This window comes from Pristiophorus japonicus, chromosome 14, assembly GCF_044704955.1.
Source record: "Pristiophorus japonicus isolate sPriJap1 chromosome 14, sPriJap1.hap1, whole genome shotgun sequence".
In the NCBI taxonomy this organism is placed as follows: Eukaryota; Metazoa; Chordata; class Chondrichthyes; family Pristiophoridae; genus Pristiophorus; species Pristiophorus japonicus.
The window spans coordinates 183375428-183393528 of NC_091990.1; the positions used below are offsets into that span (position 1 = coordinate 183375428).

General features: G+C 47.6%; 1 protein-coding gene and 3 pseudogenes across 1 annotated transcript in view; all 4 read left to right on the forward strand.

The window, feature by feature from the left end:
- Positions 1 to 793: 793 nt before the first annotated feature.
- On the forward strand, positions 794 to 1023 carry LOC139280391 (U2 spliceosomal RNA; annotated as a pseudogene).
- A 142-nt stretch (positions 1024 to 1165) lies between these two features.
- LOC139280408 (U2 spliceosomal RNA) lies at positions 1166 to 1395 on the forward strand (annotated as a pseudogene).
- Positions 1396 to 1476: 81 nt separating this feature from the next.
- On the forward strand, positions 1477 to 1715 carry LOC139280377 (U2 spliceosomal RNA; annotated as a pseudogene).
- Positions 1716 to 4108: 2393 nt separating this feature from the next.
- The window catches only part of rras2 (RAS related 2), a 106917-nt gene continuing 92924 nt past the window's right edge, over positions 4109 to 18101 (forward strand). Inside the window, exon 1 of the mRNA XM_070899939.1 lies at positions 4109 to 4520. Within this exon, the coding sequence (XP_070756040.1) occupies positions 4419 to 4520 (102 nt within the window). The 5' untranslated portion in view covers positions 4109 to 4418. The remainder of the gene's footprint in view (positions 4521 to 18101) is intronic.

Genomic DNA, 18101 nt, shown 5'->3' on the forward strand with positions numbered 1-18101 from the left:
ACTGTGGACATCTGATGCACAATATTGCAGGAAAATAATCTGCACATTTTGACATAAGAACTTGTTTACATGGATGTTACTCAATTTCAGAAACCACAGTTAGTTACAGAATCCTTTACATCTTATAAGGCGATACAACACAGTACTTTAACACAATGGATCTCAGAGTTCCACATCTTTTCACATGTTGTACTTTAAACTTTAAACCCCAGTGATGCTTCTTTTTCATCTGAAGTAATTCTTCCCATGTCTAAGTGGATGTTATATCCATTCTTCTTGAATTACAGTATTCTCTTTCGGCGATCAGAAATTACTTTTTAAAAAATGGATCACAATTGTCATCGAAAGGCAACCAAGGTTGTCATTGTTAGCAGTCTCGTTCTGGTTATTGTCATTACATGTATATAATCTCTTCATTCCTGAGCACTTGCATGGCCATTCCTTCGGGTTTCTGGTCCTTTCTTACCATCATCCATCCGTACGGAAGATTGTAATTGCTTTTCGTGTTTAACTTGTAAGCCATTTAAAAACTAATTATAAGACCACAGTTTTGTATGTCGTATAACCAGAATACAAAATGGACAGATAATCTTTTATTTCATCATCTTATTTATTGTGTATCTTTCTTGTTATTTTTGTTTTTGCAATTTTCATGCTTCTGTTTTCCCCTTCCTCACTTTCTCCCATTCTGTCCTACAAATGCTTCCTTATGTTGGAGTACGGTTTTATAAGTGTCAGCTATCCAGCTACCATCTGGCACTTGGATCAAGTGTTGGTAGGCTATTTCTCGGCCTTCGCTTCTCGGCCTTTTGGCTAAGATCTGCATAACTAACCTGACCAGCCACCATGACGTCCGGGTGGTTTCTCCCTGGTCAGGAAGGTATATGCTTACATTTTTGTAAACAGGAGGTGGGTGGGATTGGTGACCCATCCACCTCCACGGAGGTGTGTGGGGGACCTGACCCATCCACCTCCATGGCACGAACCTGGTATTGCAGTACTTCCAGGAACGGTGCAGTGGCTCTAGGCCTTTTGGCTAAGAGCATTGGCGCAGAGTGATCTTTGACTGGTGCAGGGTGACCTCTGGCGTTTGACAAAGAATTGTAACGATTGGATAACGATTGGACATGAATTTATAAAAAAAAAAAAAAAAAATTTCTCGGCCTTCGCTTCTCGGCCTTTTGGCTAAGATCTGCATAACTAACCTGACCAGCCACCATGACGTCCGGGTGGTTCCTCCCTGGTCAGGAAGGTATATGCTTACATTTTTGTAAACAGGAGGTGGGTGGGATTGGTGACCCATCCACCTCCACGGAGGTGTGTGGGGGACCTGACCCATCCACCTCCATGGCACGAACCTGGTATTGCAGTACTTCCAGGAACGGTGTGTTGATGTGTGCAAGGTGACCTCTGGCGTTTGTGATTTGACAAAGAATTGGAAACGATTGGCTACGAATTTAAAAAAAAAAAAAAAAAATTTCATCTCGGCCTTTTGGCTAAGATCATGCGTAACTGACCTGACAGGGGAGTAGCCACCATGACCTCCGGGTGGTTCTCCCTGGATCAGGAAGGTATATGCTTGCTTTTTTGGAAACAGGAGGTGGGTGGGGTGGCTTGACCCATCCACCTCCACGGAGGTGTGTGGGGGACCTGACCCATCCACCTCCATGGCACGAACCTGGTATTGCAGTACTTCCAGGAACGGTGCAGTGGCTCTAGGCCTTTTGGCTAAGAGCATTGGCGCAGAGTGATCCTTGGCGTGTGCAAGGTGACCTCTGGCGTTTGTGATTTGACAAAGAATTGGAACGATTGGCTATGAATTTCAAAAAAAAAAAAAAAAAAATTCATCATGAGCAGCATCACAGTTGATGGATCCTGTATTCAGGAATGCCCAGGAGCAAAGAGCTCTTGTCCCCACCCCCGACCCAAAGAGCTCTGAACAAGATTTCATGAATGCACTGCAAACCTTTTGATGAAATACATGAAAAGAGCTCTCCCACTAAGTGGCGGGATTGTGAAGGATTTGGTAAAGTTGATAGGCAAAACTGTTTCTACTGGCAGGAGAGTAGATAACGAGATGACACCGATTTACGATGATTGGCAAAAGAACCGAGGGGGAGATGAAGAAACTTATTTTATGCAGCGTTTCGTTATGATCTGGAAATCACTGTTGAAGCAGATTTAATAGTAATTTTCAAAGGGGAATTGAAAAGGAAAATTTTCAGCCCAACAAGGAAAGAGCAGGAGAGTATGACTAATTGGATAGCTCTTTCAAAGAACTGGCATACACACAGTGGACCATCCTGTGCTGTAAGATTCGATGATGCTATAATTTTGGGATGAAAATCGGGCAGGTTCTATAAAGGGCGAGTGATGGTCTCGGCCAGATTACAACCCAGGCATTGAAGGTGAAAATTAACCAGCTGAGTTTTGCCAAGAGTAGCTAAATCCTACAAACAGAAAATATTAACAATATGTAACAAGTTGTGTCAGCACATGTAAAACCAAAAGTCAGCTTTTTCTGTGGGAAAGTACGCAGCTATTTCGTGCAGTTGAGCAAACCCAAAAAGATGTGGAAGGGAAAATAATGGCTAGAAAATCCAAACAAGTTTATTGAACAACTGGAAAGGTGTGGGTAATGGGTAAAGACCGAAAAATATATCGGTGAAGAGCAGGAATGAATTGGATAGCTCTCCGGCATAGAAACGAAGGGCAGAATGGCCTTAGATGCTGCATTTTAGGCTGGTCTAAATCCAGGGTTTACTGGCAGCTTCTGTGCGCTATAGAAGCATAGAATAGTACAGCACAGAAGGAGGCCATTCGGCCCATCGAGTCTGCACTGACTCTATCGCAGAGCAATCCAGTTAGTCCCACTCCCCCCCGCTCTTTCCCCCATATTCCTGCAATTTTTTTTCCCCTTCAAGTATTTATCCAATTCCCTTTTTAAGGCGACGATTGAATCAGTATCCACTGCCCCATCAGGCAATGCATTCCAAGAAGGTGAATTTTTTTTAAATTACAAAATATACTTTATTCATATAAAAATTTGTACAGTACATTCAAAAGCTGTTCAGTACATTTAGCTGCGGTCAGCAATCCCATACACTACATTTGGGTGCTGACGGCAGTTCCGTTCGATACATTCCCTTGCTTTTCAGTTCAAGTACAATTCGGTACAATACGGGATACATTGTGGTACATTCAACAAATTACATTACACGTGTCACTATACAGTGCACGGAATGGGTGACGGTATATTTACATTTTTCTTTGCAATGTGCATTATGAAACAGACCTTGCATTGTACATGGCACTACATAGGTGTTTACAGATCATGGTGCTCCATGTAAACAAAAAAGAAGTTACAAGTACGGCCCGAGGGGAGTTTTGTACTGATTCCTGCCCCCGGGTTTACCGTGGCAGAAGGGCTTTAAACTGTGGCCCTTCCCCACCGTGCCTTTGCGGCGACTGCACCAATTTTAAGTGCGTCCCTCAGCACGTAATCCTGGATCTTGGATTGCGCCAGCCTGCAACACGCAGACGTGGACATCCCCTTGCTCCGGAAGACCAGCAAGTTTCGGCGAGACCAAAGAGCGTCTTTGGCCCTCCAGCAGCAGGTGATGTCTGTCTCGGTGTGTGTGTGTGTGTGTGTCCCCGGGAACAGCCCGTAGAGCGCACGGGGCCCTGTGTGACGGAGCTGCTCGGGACCACGCCCGACAGCAACCACTTGCGTCTCTTGCCACACCCGCCTTGCGCAGGCGCGAAAGTCAGCTGCGCCACGGGGTCGCTGGCTGCCAATCCAGCGACTCCCCCACCAGAGGTGGTGGGTGGGGGGTGGGGGGGAAGGGTGAACACCCCACATGGCTGGACTGGCACACGGGGTAAAATGGCCCTGCAACAAGCAGTTACAGGTCTGCAAGGAGAGGAGAAAGAAAATGTGTTGAAAGTTGGGCAGGGGGCGGGGGGGGAATAAAACTGAGCAACGTTTGCGCAAAAAAAAAAGTGTTCACTTTAATTGTTGGGCGGTGGAGCTCAGACTGTGATTTTGAGGATATGAATATGCAGCAGCTCATTTGCATGTGATTATAATTTCCGATGAGCACCATTTGTCGCGGCGCCCGCAGCCCCGGCTCCCATTTGCTGTCGGGCGGCTGCCGCGTTGTGGGGTTTAAATAAAACACACGCAGCTCTCGCTCTCTGTATCATTGAGGAAAGTTTGTGGGGCGGCTCTCCGTGCTGGTGTCGTCCGACCCTCCGCCCCCGACCCCCCGACCCCCCGACCCCCCGACCCCAGGCCCCCGGACCCGGGCCCAGGCCGGGCCGCCTGTGCGAGCTGCGAGAGTCGGTGGGAGGGAAGGCAGGAAGGAAGGAGGGAAGGTCGGTGCGGGGACAAGCCCAGGCCTGCAGGCCCGGTTACCATGGCAGCCGCCAAGGACGGAGTGCCGCAGGAGAAGTACAAGCTGGTGGTGGTGGGGGGCGGCGGCGTGGGCAAAAGCGCCCTCACCATCCAGTTCATCCAGGTCAGTGCGTCGGAGGGAGAGGGTGGTGTGTGTGTCCCCCGCTGGTCCACACTAATCCACACCGGGGCTTTCGGCCTAGTCGGCGGCCGCAGGGCGGGGGAGGAGGGGGTTGGGGAGGCGAGGTTGCTGTGGGGCCCAGGCCGCCCAGGGTTTCACCGTGTGCCCGCTGGGTGTTTTTGTGCGGGGGGCCGGGGCCGGGCCGGGGTTGCTGCCGCTGAGCTGGAGCCCAGGCTGTAACCTGGACTTCCCCCGCCCCATCCCCGGCCTCCCCCCGCACCATCTCCCGGCCTCCCCCCCTCCCCCCGGCACCATCCCCCGGCCTCGCCCCGCACCATCCCCCGGCCTCCCCCCGCACCATCCCCCGGCCTCCCCCCCCCTCCCCCCGCACCATCCCCGGCCTCCCCCCGCACCATCCCCCGGCCTCCCCCCGGCACCATCCCCCGGCCTCCCCCCGGCACCATCCCCCGGCCTCCCCCCCTCCCCCCGCACCATCCCCCGGCCTCCCCCCCCCCCCCCCATCCTCGGCCTCCCCCCGGCACCATCCCCCGGCCTCCCCCCCTCCCCCCGCACCTTCCCCCCGCCCCCCGCACCTTCCCCCCGCCCCATCCCCGGCCTCTCCTCCTCGTGTTGGCTCCGCTCCATGCTCGGGACCTCGGCTCGGGCTGATCCACACCTGCCGTCACTCGGCCTTTCTGCTTCAAGGCTCGGACTTCAAACCAAACCCGGTCCTTTAGCGAAGATAAAACACCCACCTTCTGCAGTACACTTTTTTTTTCCCAAATTGGATTGATGTACTACTGGGCTCGGGGTGCGATAAATACACTTTATGGATGGAAATGCCACTAGATTTGGTATTAAACTATGTGCTTCGTATTGTTGTTGACACGAATCTATTAACTCGTTTTGTCTTTTTTTAATTTTATGTAATATTTAAGAATTCCAGAATGTTGATGGGAACTGTTCGGACAGTCTGTTTACTCTGAACAGAAACTTTCCTTGGTGTTCGGGGAACCTCCTCCATTTAACCTCGCCAGGGCAGTGGGAATGTTTTCCTGTGTGTGGCTAATATGCGACAGTGATGTTGTGCACACAACCTGGGATTTTAGTATTGTGATTTTATTTCGATGCAGCTCAGTTCCATTTCTACGTAAATGGTTGCCGTACTCCTGGGGTTTTGATTTCCGAGTTCTCTCAAACTGACTGCAATGACCTTCTCGTATGACTTGCTAGAAGAATATTTCAGTGTTTGACGAAGGAGCTTGTCTTAATAAAAGGCTCGAAGGGCCAAATGGCTTGGGTCTGTTCCTTGGTTTCTAAGATGCATTTTGAGTTGTTCTGGGTGGCAAGGAAAAGACATGTGTCTTGTAATTTTGTGTCTTGCAGATTTGTATCGATAATGTGCAACGATAATTTGCAACGTATTGTACCATTTTAAACAGCTGCTGCATTTCAACCAGTATCTGCTTACAACTGTTAGCGCTCTTTCAGCTGTCACGTTAAACCTGTCCCTGATTACAACCAGCATTCCACTTCCCTTGCAGAATTTGAGTCATTATTTAGCACATAATTTCTAAATGTTGTTGCGCCGTTTGGATACTCTATACTTTATAGTGTATAACTTATAATGTTGGATGCTAGTTGATCTCCCATAGGTTGTTGATGGGTGAGAAAACAGTCACAGAAGTGTTGCACCCAAACTTTTGTAATGTTTTAGAAAAGAGTACTGTATAAAGAAACCAAGGCAGTCATTTGACACAGTAGCCAGAATGTCTGTAACCTCTGAGTAACCTGACCAAACACACTTTTTTGAAAACAGATTGTCAGGAACATAACTTGCAGTCATTCAGTGCCATTACCATCACTAAATCTCCCACTATCAATAACCATTGACCAGAAACTCAACTGATTTGCCACATAAATGCTGTGGCAACAAGAACAGGTCAGAGGGTGAGTATTCTGCAGCGAGTGAACTCGTGTCCTGACTCCCCAAAGCCTCTCCTCTACCTACAAGGCACCAGTCAGGAGTGTGATGGCATACTCTCCACTTGCCTGGCTGGGTCCAGCTGCACCAACACTCGAAGCTCAACATCATCCAGGACAAAGCAGTCCTCCTGATTGGCAGCCAATCCACCACCTCAAACAACTGCTCCCTCCACCTGCGGTGCACGGCAGCAACTCGACAAGGCTTCTTCAGTGGCACCTCACAATACTGCGACCTCTACCATCTGGAAGGACAAGGGGATCAGGCACATGGCAACATCATCACTGCCAAGGTCCCCTCCAAGTCTCTCACACTTCTGACTTGCACATATACCGTTGTTCTGTTGCTGGGTCAAAATCCTGGCATTCCCTACCGAACGGCACCGTGGGAGCACCAACACCGTATGGACTGCAGTGGTACAAGAAGCTGGCATGCCACCACCACCTCCAGGGCAATTGGGGATGGGCAATAAATGCTGGTCTTGGTTAGTGACACCCATATCCTAAGAATTCATTTTAAAAAAAAGCCAGATGATCAGTATAAACTCTTAACTGTACCCAGTGCTAACTAACTTGGTAACCTTGCAGTCTCACTAAGCTCCAGCTTAGCAGCAGAAATAATACATTCTGCATGGTCTTTATAAAACAATGGATCATCCAAATTACCATGAGCAGCATCACAGGAGATCCACTACCATGGGCTCAATTTTCCCCCAGTGATTTATGCTGTTTTTTGGGCACAGGCTGCTTGTTTTGGCCTAAGTTTTAAAAAAAAAAGTTTCCCTGATCACTTTGCCCCCAGTGTAACTGTTATGATTTTTTTAGGTACTTTTTTTTTCCAGCCAAATGAGGCGTAACCTGCCACTAGCGCCAATTCTGACTATTTGGGCAAATTTGGCCAGCTGAGAGTTGCTCCAGTTCTTCTTGAGCCAGCGTATGTGTTCTCTGTAGAAAAACATTCTGGAGAGTTAAGGAAATTGGCTCAGGTAAGTGCAGCAGATGTCCGAATAGCAGCGAGAGAGATCGGGGGGGTGGGGGCGGCGGTGGCGAAGAGTCTTTCGTGTATAGTTAGGTGCAGGGACCGGGAGGAGGCGGGGGAGCGGACCGGCCGACAAGCCACTCAGCCAGGGCTATAAGGGCGGGGAGTGGGAGGGAGGGGGCCACTCTGCCAGGCTAGGGGCGGGGAAGCGGACTGGCCGGCAAGCCACTCGGCCAGGGCTAGGGGCGGGTACTGGGATGGAGGAAGCCACTCTGCTGGGGGGGGGGTGGATGACCAAAGAGATAGAGTAAGATGAAGTAGAAAGAGTGTGTATGACAGATGTCGGGTCGAGAATACACCTGAGAATCAGGCTAAATATAGAAAGATCAGAGGAGAAGTGAAAAATAAGAGGCACAAAGAGAATAGGAGAATGGAATGGCAGCAAACATAAGAGGTAATCCAAAAATCTTCTATAGACATATAAATAGTTAACGGGTAGCAAGAGGAGCGGTGGGGCCGATGTGGAACCAAAACGGATGGCGACAGATGGTATGGTTGAGATGCTAAATGAGTACTTTGCATTTGTCTTTACCAAGGAAGAAGATGCTGCTATAGACATAGTGAATGAGGAGGTAGAGGAGATACTGAATGGGATGCAAATTGATAAGCAAGAGGTACTAGTTGGCTGGATGTATTTAAAGTAGATAAGTCACCAGGACCAGATGGGATGCATCCTAAGATGCTGAGGGAAGTGAAGGAAGAAATCGCGGAGGTACTGGCCGTAATCTTCCAATACTACTTAGAATCAGGAGTGGTGCCAGAGGACTGGAAAATTGCAAATATTACGATAAAGCCAGCAGCTACAGGCCAGTCAGCTTAACCTCGGTAGTGGGGAAGCTTTTAGAAACAATAATCAGGGACAAAATTAACTCACTAGGACAAGTGTGGATTAATTAAGTAAAGCCAGCACAGATTTGTAAAAGGCAAATTGTGTTTAACCAACGTGCTCATGTTTTTTGATGAGATAACAGAGGGTTGATACAGGCAATACGGTTGACATTGTGAACATGGATTTTCAAAAGGCATTTAACAAAGTGCCACACAATAGGCTTGCCAGCAAAGTTAAATCCCATGGAATATCATCATAGGCAGTCCCTTGGCATCAAGGAAGACTTGCTTTCACTCTTAGAATGAGTCTTTAGGTGGCTGAACAGTCCAATACGAGAACCACAGTCCCTGCCATAGGTGGGACAGACAGTCGTTGAGGGTAAGGGAGGGTGGGACAGATTTGCTGTATGTTCTTTCTGCTGCCTGCACTTGATTTCTGCATGCACTAGGTGATGAGACTCGAGGCACTCAGCGCCCTCCCGGATGCACTTCCTCCACTTAGGGTGGTCTTTGGCCAGGGACTCCCAGGTGTCGGTGGGGACGTTGCACTTTATCAGGGAGTCTTTGAGGGTGTCCTTGTAACGGTTTCCTCTGCCCACCTTTGGCTCGTTTGTCATGAAGGAGTTCCGAGTAGAGCGCTTGCTTTGGGAGTCTCGTGTCTGGCATGCGGACAATGTGGCCTGCCCAGCGGAGTTGATCAAGTGTGGTCAGTGCTTCAATGCTGGGGATGTTGGCCTGGTCGAGGATGCTAACGTTGGTGCGTCTGTCCTCCCAGGGGATTTGTAGGATCTGGCGGATGTATCGTTGGTTGTATTTCTCCAGTGACTTGAGATGTCTACTGTACATGGTCCATGTCTCTGAGCCATACAGGAGGGACAGTAGCAGCATGGATACAAATTTTGCTAAGTGACAGGAAACGGTCGTTTTTCAGACTGGAGGAAGGTATAGAGTGGTGTTCCCCAGGGTTCTGTTCTCGGACCACTGCCTTGATGTATATTAATGACTTGTATATGGGTGTACAGGATGCAATTTCAAAATGTGCACATGACACAAAACTTGCAAGTATAGTGAACAGTGAGGAGGATCGTAATAGACTTCAATAGAACATGCACGCTAGTGGAATGGGCGGACACGTGGCAGATGAAATTAAATGCAGAAAAGTGCGAAGTGATACATTTTTGTAGGAAGGATGAGGAGAGGCAACATAAACTAAAAGGTACGATCCTAAAGGGGGTACATGAACAGAGACCTCGAGGTATATGTGCACAAATTGTTGAAGATGGCTGAGAAAGCAGCTAAAAAAGCTTGCGGGATCCTGGGATTCAGGAATGGAGTTAGAGTAGAAAAGTGTGGAAATTATGATGAACCTTTTTGAAATCCTGGTTCGGCCTCAACTGGAGTATTGTGCCTAATTCTAGGCACCGCACTTTAGGAAGGATGTGAAGGCCTTCGAGACGGTGCATATAAAGATTTATGAGAATAATTCCAGGGAGGAGGGACTTCAGTTACATGGATAGACTGGAGAAGCTGGAGTTGTTCTCCTTAGAGCAGAGAAGATTGAAAGGAGATTTGATTGAGGTGTTCAAAGTCATGAGGTGTCTGAACAGAGTCTATAAGAGAGAAACTGTTCCCATTGGCAGAAGGGTCGAGAACCAGAGGGCACAGATTTAAGGTGATTGGCAAAAGAACTCGGGGCGATATAAGAAAAAACTTTTTTAGGCAGAGTGTGGTTGGGATCAGGAATGCACTGCCTGAAAGGGTGGTGGAGACAGATTCTATTACAGCTTTCAAAAGGGAATTGGATAAGTACCCAAAGGAAAAAAAATTGCAGGGTTACAGGAAAAGGGCGGGGGAGTGGGACTCGCTGAGCTGCTCTTGCAGAGAGCTGGTAAGGGCTCGATAACTGTTCTGTGATTCTACTGTTGAGTGTATGCTATTTCTCTAATAATCAGTGACATTGACTATAATTCCTGCAATTCAAATCATATGATCTGATTGTTGAAGTCTGGCACTAAAGGAACAACATTTAAAAAAAAAAACTGGTTCCACAGATTATATTGTACCTAAAATAAGCTTTGAATCCAGCATATGGAGGTAAAATGCTACAATTCAATGCAAAACTATCATTTTAAAAAAAGCTGGTCTGAAACCCACAATCTACCAACTATGCATAAATACTATCTCACTAGCTACAATTACAGTGTATCTCTCTTTCTCCTTTATAAGAGCACTGGCCTCACAGGGGCAGCCCTGTTCGAAGTTAAACATCATATAGTTTTGCAGACCCCCGCCCCCTGAATATTTGTGATTAACACAACAGGATTTATATATATATCATGGTTGCTGTGCATCTTGGGCTGTGTGAACCATTTGATTTCACTTTTTTGTGGGGCATTGCTTCTTAATGTATTACTGATACTGGCCTATATTTTATGCTATTAGCAAAAAGTTGGGGTATAGGGAAAATAAACTAGTGTTGGTATACTTGCATCGCAATGCACACCCAGTCATGTGCTGATCAGTTAAGTAGCCCGACATGTCAATTCCATTATCTTATGAATGTTATTGAAAAGTTACTTATTAATGCAGTTGCCGTTTCAATTAAAAAAAAAACTGCCAAAACACAAAGCTCTTAAGCTGTTGCTGTGTTTCTGTCCTTCAGGCAGTCACCAGCCAGGACCAGCCAAGCTCCCTCCAGTGCTGTTGGGGAGGGAGTTGAAGGATTTTGACCCAGTGACAATGAAGGAATGGTGATATATTTCCAAGTCAGGATGGTGTGTAACTTGGTGGTGGTGTTCTCATGCCCCTGCTGGCCTTGTCTTTCTCGGTGGTGGAGGTCGCGGGTTTGGGAGGTGCTGTTGAAGAAGCCTTGGCGAGTTGCTGCAGTGCATCTTGTAGATGGCACATATTGCAGCTACATTGGGCCCAAGTTTCCACATGATTCGCTCCTGATTTTTAGGAGCAACTGGTGGAGAACGGACTATTTTAGAAATTGCAATTCTCCACTTTTTTTCTGCAGTTCTAGTCAGGTAGAACAGTTCTAGTTTAGAACAGAATTTTTTCTTCAAAAGGGGGCATGTCCGGCCACTGACGCCTGATTTGAAAGTTTCCACAGTGAAAATGTACTCCAAACTAAAGTAGAATGGAGCCAGTGAAGATTTTTGTAGAACTGAAAAAACCTGTTCTACACATTAAAAAATCAGGCGCAGGTTACAAATTCGGCGTCCAGAACGAGGTTGGGGGGGAAGGGAATTCATTAAATTCGACAATAAATCCTTATTTATACTTCTACAAATAAATCCAACCTGAATAAACATTTATAAGCCAAGAAAAGATTAAATAAACCATCTTCCTACCTGTGTGAAAGTGCAGAGAGAGAGAGATCGGGTCAGTCGTGGGGGGGAGCGGGTGTCGGGTCTCGGGGGGCCGGGGGAGGGGGGGGAAGAGAGCGGGTGTTGGGTCGGGTCGGGGGGGAAGAGCGGGTGTTGGGTGGGGGGAACGGGGGTCGGGTTTGGTCGGCGGGGGGGGGAGCAGGGGGTCGGGTCTGGTCGGGGAGTGGGGGGGGGGGCAAGCGAGTGTCGGGTCTGGTCGGGGGGGGGGGATGGGGGGGGTAGAGAGCAGGAGCTGGCCGTGGGAGGAGCCTCATTCACGCAGCCCCAGTGAGGCCATTCAGCCAGGGCTAGGGGCTGCGTGCTTCGGGTCCCTCCCACACAGTTCGGTGCCTGGAGCTACTGCACTTGCGTGCAGACTGTAGCGCGCATGTGCAGAGGTCCTGGCACTGTTTTCAGCGCAGGGACCTGGCTCCGACCCCCCCACAGCTCGTGCTGGCTGCGCCGAGAGCCAGAGGACCTATAAGTCGGTGGAGAATACCGAGGATTTTTTTAGGCGTGAAAAACGGGCGCCCAGCTCAGAGGGGCGCCCGTTTTTTTTCTTGTGGAAACTTGGGCCCATTGTGCCAGTGGTGGATTTCCAATGAGTGAATTCTGTTGTACACACAAAACAAAATGACATTGAGTGACATGGTAATGATTTCATTGAGGCAGTAAGGTGATAATAAAAATGAGCATGGAGAGCTAGAGTGGGTTTATGTGCATTTTTCCCTCCTCTTCCCTTGAATGTAGTTTCTGACATTAAACTCACTTTTCTAAAATATCTCACATGTTCACAAGCTCACACTTGGCCATTCTAATTGTGTTTTTATTTTTTGACTGCAGTTTCCAAAGGAAAACTTAAGGATGTCATTTTACACTTTGGAAGGTGTTTTGTTATATCTGGTTTTGGGTAATTCAGCTGAGGACATCAATATTTGTTGCAGAAACACTCCTGCATCCTTGTTTTCTTTGACACCAATGAGAAGAGACATTCCATTGAGCAATCTTGATTGACATTGCATTGAGCTATCCGAAAAGAAATTCCCTTTATTAGATTGTTTTTGGATCTAGGGATAATTTTTTTAGATGACTGCTGGAAATGAAAATGCACCTGTGCTAAAGGTTAAAAGGCAACAGTTCATGGTATGCCAAAAAACTATAGTAATTAATACTAACATTTTGAATTGTGACCATAATTCTGGTGAAATTCAAGTGTTGAAGTATTTATTTGGATCTAATCCTGATGTGTGTTGTACTGCAGCGTTATAAATTCTGCTGTGTGATTAGGATACTTTTTGGCAACTTATGAGATTTGTGGTATGTTGAGAACATAAATAGGAGCAGGAGTAGGTCATACAGTCCCTTGAGCCTGCTGCTCCATTCAGTCAGACCATGACTGGACTTCTACATTAACATCACTTTCCAAGGGAAGGCTTCGTCAACAGCACCTTCCAAACCCACGATCTTTACCAGCTACAAGGGCAGCAGGCCCCCAGGAACACCACCTCCCCCCAAGTCTCAGACCATCCTGACTTGGAAATATGTCGCGGATTGTTCATCGTTGCTGGGTCAAAATCACAAAAGAATCACTAAGTACCTGGTTGGGAATAGGATTGAACGTTAGTGTGCACCGAAACCAATGAGGTGAAGAAATACTCCAAGAGTATTTATAACTGCTTCCTTATGGTTCTTGTAATGGAGGAGATGGTACTTGTTGAGGACAGTAGACAAGAAACTATTTATGCAGAAATGTAATTGGTGGGAGAGCAGGTAGAGACACTGATGGAGTTGATTGTACATGATTGGTCTATGAAAGGAGTGGACTTGATGGGCTTTATCCTTCCAATCTGTGGAGAACTGCAGAATGACGATGCCTGCCTATTTGATCCTACGTTGGTTATATACCCAATATAATTTGTGCAAGTTATGGTTTAATACCCCCAATTATTTCAAAGGTGGAGGATGTTCTGTTGAATAAAAAGTGGCCTTGTTTTCAGCTCCATTGTTTAGTATTCTTGCACGTAATATACTGTGTGATGCCATAATTAATGCTGCAGACAGTTGGTTTTACACCCATAAGATTTTTAAAATGTCTGACTGAGCAAAGAGAACATTGAACAATTATCTCATAGGCATCATCTAAGAAACAAAATTACAATTACTTTTGAAAGTCTTGTGTGGGTATGTGTGTGAGCAGGTAGCAAGAATGGTTTTTTAATATAACAAAACTAATAGCTTGTGCTTTCATGCATGAGACAGTGATGTCAACAAATCAACATTGTGAAATCAGTAAATACTCCAGTCATGCAATTTGTTTTATAAAATTCTGAAAGTCAAAATAATTTACAAATGTAATTTTCAGCATTTACTTGTTGGAGCTAGTGGTTTTTCCATAGACTATAATAAGATTTACAATTAACTTGTGGTGGTTTAGCTTTACAACTTACCCAGATTGTTGTATCGGTTATTCCAATTTAATGCCGTCGAAGAAATTATACTGCCACAGCACTGAAACACCCCTTATCAAAGTCGCAAATGACATCCTAGATGACTGACCATGGTAAACTATCCATCCTCATCCTGTTGACTAGTCAGAAGCCTTCGGCATGGTTGACCACCATCCTTCTGCACTGCCTCTCCTTTGTCGTCCAGCTGGCTCCATTCTTACCTGTCCAGTCATAGCCAATGGCTTCTCTTCTCACTCCTGCATTTAGCAAAGCCAGACTGTGGAATTTGCAGGACTTGCCCTCTCCAAATTTACATAACTTACAAAAAACTTTAAATTTGTGAACAGTTACAACAGTAACCAACAACAACAATAATAATAACAGCAGCAAAGAAAGACTGCACCCATCTCTCCTCCACCACCTTCTAAGACTTGGTCTTGGTGACTCCACCCCTGCCCGCAGGCAGTGGCACAGCGTTTCTTGGGTTGGTACTAAGCTTATTCTTGCGAGCATCTCTGGTAATGCGCACTGCTTGATGGAGGGCATGGGCAGGCAGTAATATGGAAAGCCTTCAGAAAGTCTTCAGAGACTGGTCGCGATTGGAGTGGGAGTGGCAATTGATTTTGTCAATGGCCACAGGGTCTGGCCGTGTTCCCTTATTGCAGCAGCTAACTCCGACATTCCCTCATGTGCCCTGACAGTGTCTCAACTACCTGCAACATTCTCTCCCTCATGTGCCCGGACAGTGTTCCCATTTCTCGTGTGTTGTTACTTCTGCCGACCATCCTGATACCTCATCATCCACCCCACTGTTTGTGTCCAGGAGTGAGTGCTCTCTGTACTCATTGCCATCATTTGAACCACATCTGTTAGATTCTGCACCTAAGGAAAGCGCTGTTGAGCTCTCCTTCCTCTCCTTCCCCTCCTCACCCACTGGTATCCGCAGCCTCGGACTGAGAGAAACCATGACATCTCCCAAAACCCGTACCACTCGGGAAAGGGCTTGGCATCTGCACCTCCTCCAGAGTGAGTACTTCAGAGGGGGCTTCATCCATTGCATCCCCCTCCCTTCCCCCCTCCATGCTCTTGGTCTGGAAGGTGGGATTGGAAGATGTTCTCCTCTTCAAGCTCGTCTGTGTGAATAATCTTCTACATCGACTTTAGCCTCGTCCCGGGTTGGCCTTTAGTTCTGCAAAATATAACAGACAAATGATTACCAGCAGAGGAGGAGGCAGGGTGGCATGAGTAGGCACGCACAGCGCACGCATCAGGCTCATTTGAAAGACCACGATGAATGCACATTGCATCAACCGAAGCGTAGCTGACGGAGACATCCCCATGAACCGAAGCATGGCTAGCCCGTGCAGTACTTAACGTTCAGCAAAGCCAGACTGTGGAATTTGCAGGACTAACCCTCTCCCTCGAGTGTGGGCCCAGCTTGTGCAGTGGCGGTTGCTTTTCCCCAGGCAGGACCCATCAAAGCAGCGACCCTCTCTTCCAAGGATGTTAGTGGGTGCAAATTTACCAGGTCGTCTCCTGTTCGAGTTCTTTCCCTTTTTGTTGTGTGCCACCTTCCTCTGCAAAGATAAAAATATAACTTTTTAGAGAGGGTGTCTTTCTGCTGGGTGGGACATATACAGATGGTCTCATTTACAATTGCAATTCCAGTGAATAAATGAAAATATTACTTAAACTAACTACTTGACCAAGATCCTGCCACTTTTTGTACTGGTCTCCAAACCTTGGGGTGGTCACCATTGCACAGCAATCTTCTGCAATTTGGTTCCAGCATTTCTTTTCTTTTGGTGAAACTTTTGTGTGACCTCTGCTGATGTCCAGCTCGTGCCACCTGGCCTCAGTTACAGTAACTATTGCCTCCACTTCATCCTGGTGAGAAATTCTTGGTCCTTGAGCTGGGTTGCATATTGCAGCTCCGATTTTACCACTGAGAATTAAAGTTCTCACTCACAACTGGCTTTTTAAAAATGGCCGAACGTAGACCGGGAGCTGTACTGGGCATGCGTGCCCTATAGCAGTCACGTAGAAAAGTTTTTTTTTCCCGCTCATGCGCAGAACGGGGGAGGCATTGTTTTTTCGGCACAGACATTATGCTTCACCCCCTGAAGCTAAAGGACAGGATGCGCGGTACCAATTAAAAAAATTAGAATGGGGAAACTTGCAAGTTTTTTTTTGGAGCGGTCGGGGCCAAAAATAACGGGCGTAACTGTTGCAATGCACCAAAAAACGGCATTGGGGAAAATTGAGCCCACAGATACTATAGTTTGTTTAAGGTGCAAAATTAGCTATTGAAAATCTATTAGCAAGTGTTGCCTCAAAGATAATGCGAAAGAGCATTTGGATTAAAAAAAGTTTATTCATTGTGCATTTTTATTGCAGAATGATATTTGGCAAATTTTGAAGCATTATTAGAAACCATGGACCCAAGTTTTGAGCCGCGCCTAGAATGGCGCAGTCCCGACCTGGACGCCCGTTTTTCGCGCCACAAAGTGCGCCAAAAAAAAAAAAAAAAAACCTCCCAGATTCTCCACCTCCCTGCAGGTCCTCTGGCCCTCGGCGCAGCACGAGCTGTAGGGGGCGGAGCCAGGTCCCTGCGCTGAAAACAGTGCCGGGACCTCTGCACATGCGCGCTACAGTGGGCGCGCAAGTGCAGTAGCTCCAGGGGCCTGAAGCACGCAGCCCCTGGCCGAATGGCCTCACTGGGGCTGCGTGAATAAGGTTCCTCCCACGGCTAGCTCCTGCTTCCGACCCGACTCGACTCCCGCCTCCAGACCGGACCCGACTCCCGCTTCCTCCCCGACCCGACTCCCGCTTTCCCCCCGCCTCCGGACCCGACCCGCGTTTCCCCCCCCCCCCCCCCGGACCGGACTGGATCCGACCTGACCTCCCCCTCCCTCCCACCGAACCGAACCTCCCCACCACCCCCCCCCGACCCGCGCTCCCCCCGACCCGACCCAACGCCACCTACCTGTAAATTTGGTGCTGGGGACGGGCCCTGCCCGAAGTCTCGGGCCCGGCCCGTTCAGTCTCCTCCTCTTCCCCCACCCCCTCCCCTTCTCCTTCTTCCTTCCCCCCCCACCCCCCCCCCCCCTCTCCTTCCATCTTCTTCTTTTTCCCCCCCCCCCATCATCATCTTCTTCTTCTCCCCCCTCCCCCCTCATCTCCTTCTTCCCCCCCCCCCCCATCTCCTTTTTCTTTTCCACCCTCCTCCCCCTCCCCTCGCTGTCAGAAACACAGACACTGACAGACAATGAATGAGAGACACTGACAGAAATAGACACACTGGGTGGGGGGCATGCCAGCACGCTGTTGGAGGGCTCCCGGTGCTGCAGTCAGTAAGTAGAAAATGTTTTGTTTTATTGATTTAAAAAAAAAAAAAATTATTTCTTAATTTTTTTTTGGTTGATTTATTGATTTATTATTGATGGCTCTTTTTATTTGTAAAACTGAAGTGTTTAATGTTTGTAAACCACTGCCCGCCCCCCCCCCCCCCCCCATTCCCTACGCCTGATTTGTAACCTACGCCTGATTTTCTAAAGTGTAGACAAGGTTTTTTCGAGCGTACAAAAATCTTCACTTACTCCATTCTAAGTTAGTTTGGAGTAAGTTTTCACTGACGAAACTTTGAAAACAGGCGTAAGTGGCCGGACGCGCACCCTTTTGAAAAAAAATTCTGTTCCAAAGTGAAACTGTTCTAACTGACTAGAACTGGAGCAAACTAAATGACGAGAATTCCGATTTCTAAGATACTCCATTCTACACCAGTTGCTCCTAAAAATCAGGAGCAAATCATGTGGAAACTTGGGGCCATAGAAAATAGGTGCAGGAGTAGGCCATTCGGCCCTTCGAGCCTGCACCACCATTCAATGAGTTCATGGCTGAACATGCAACTTCAGTA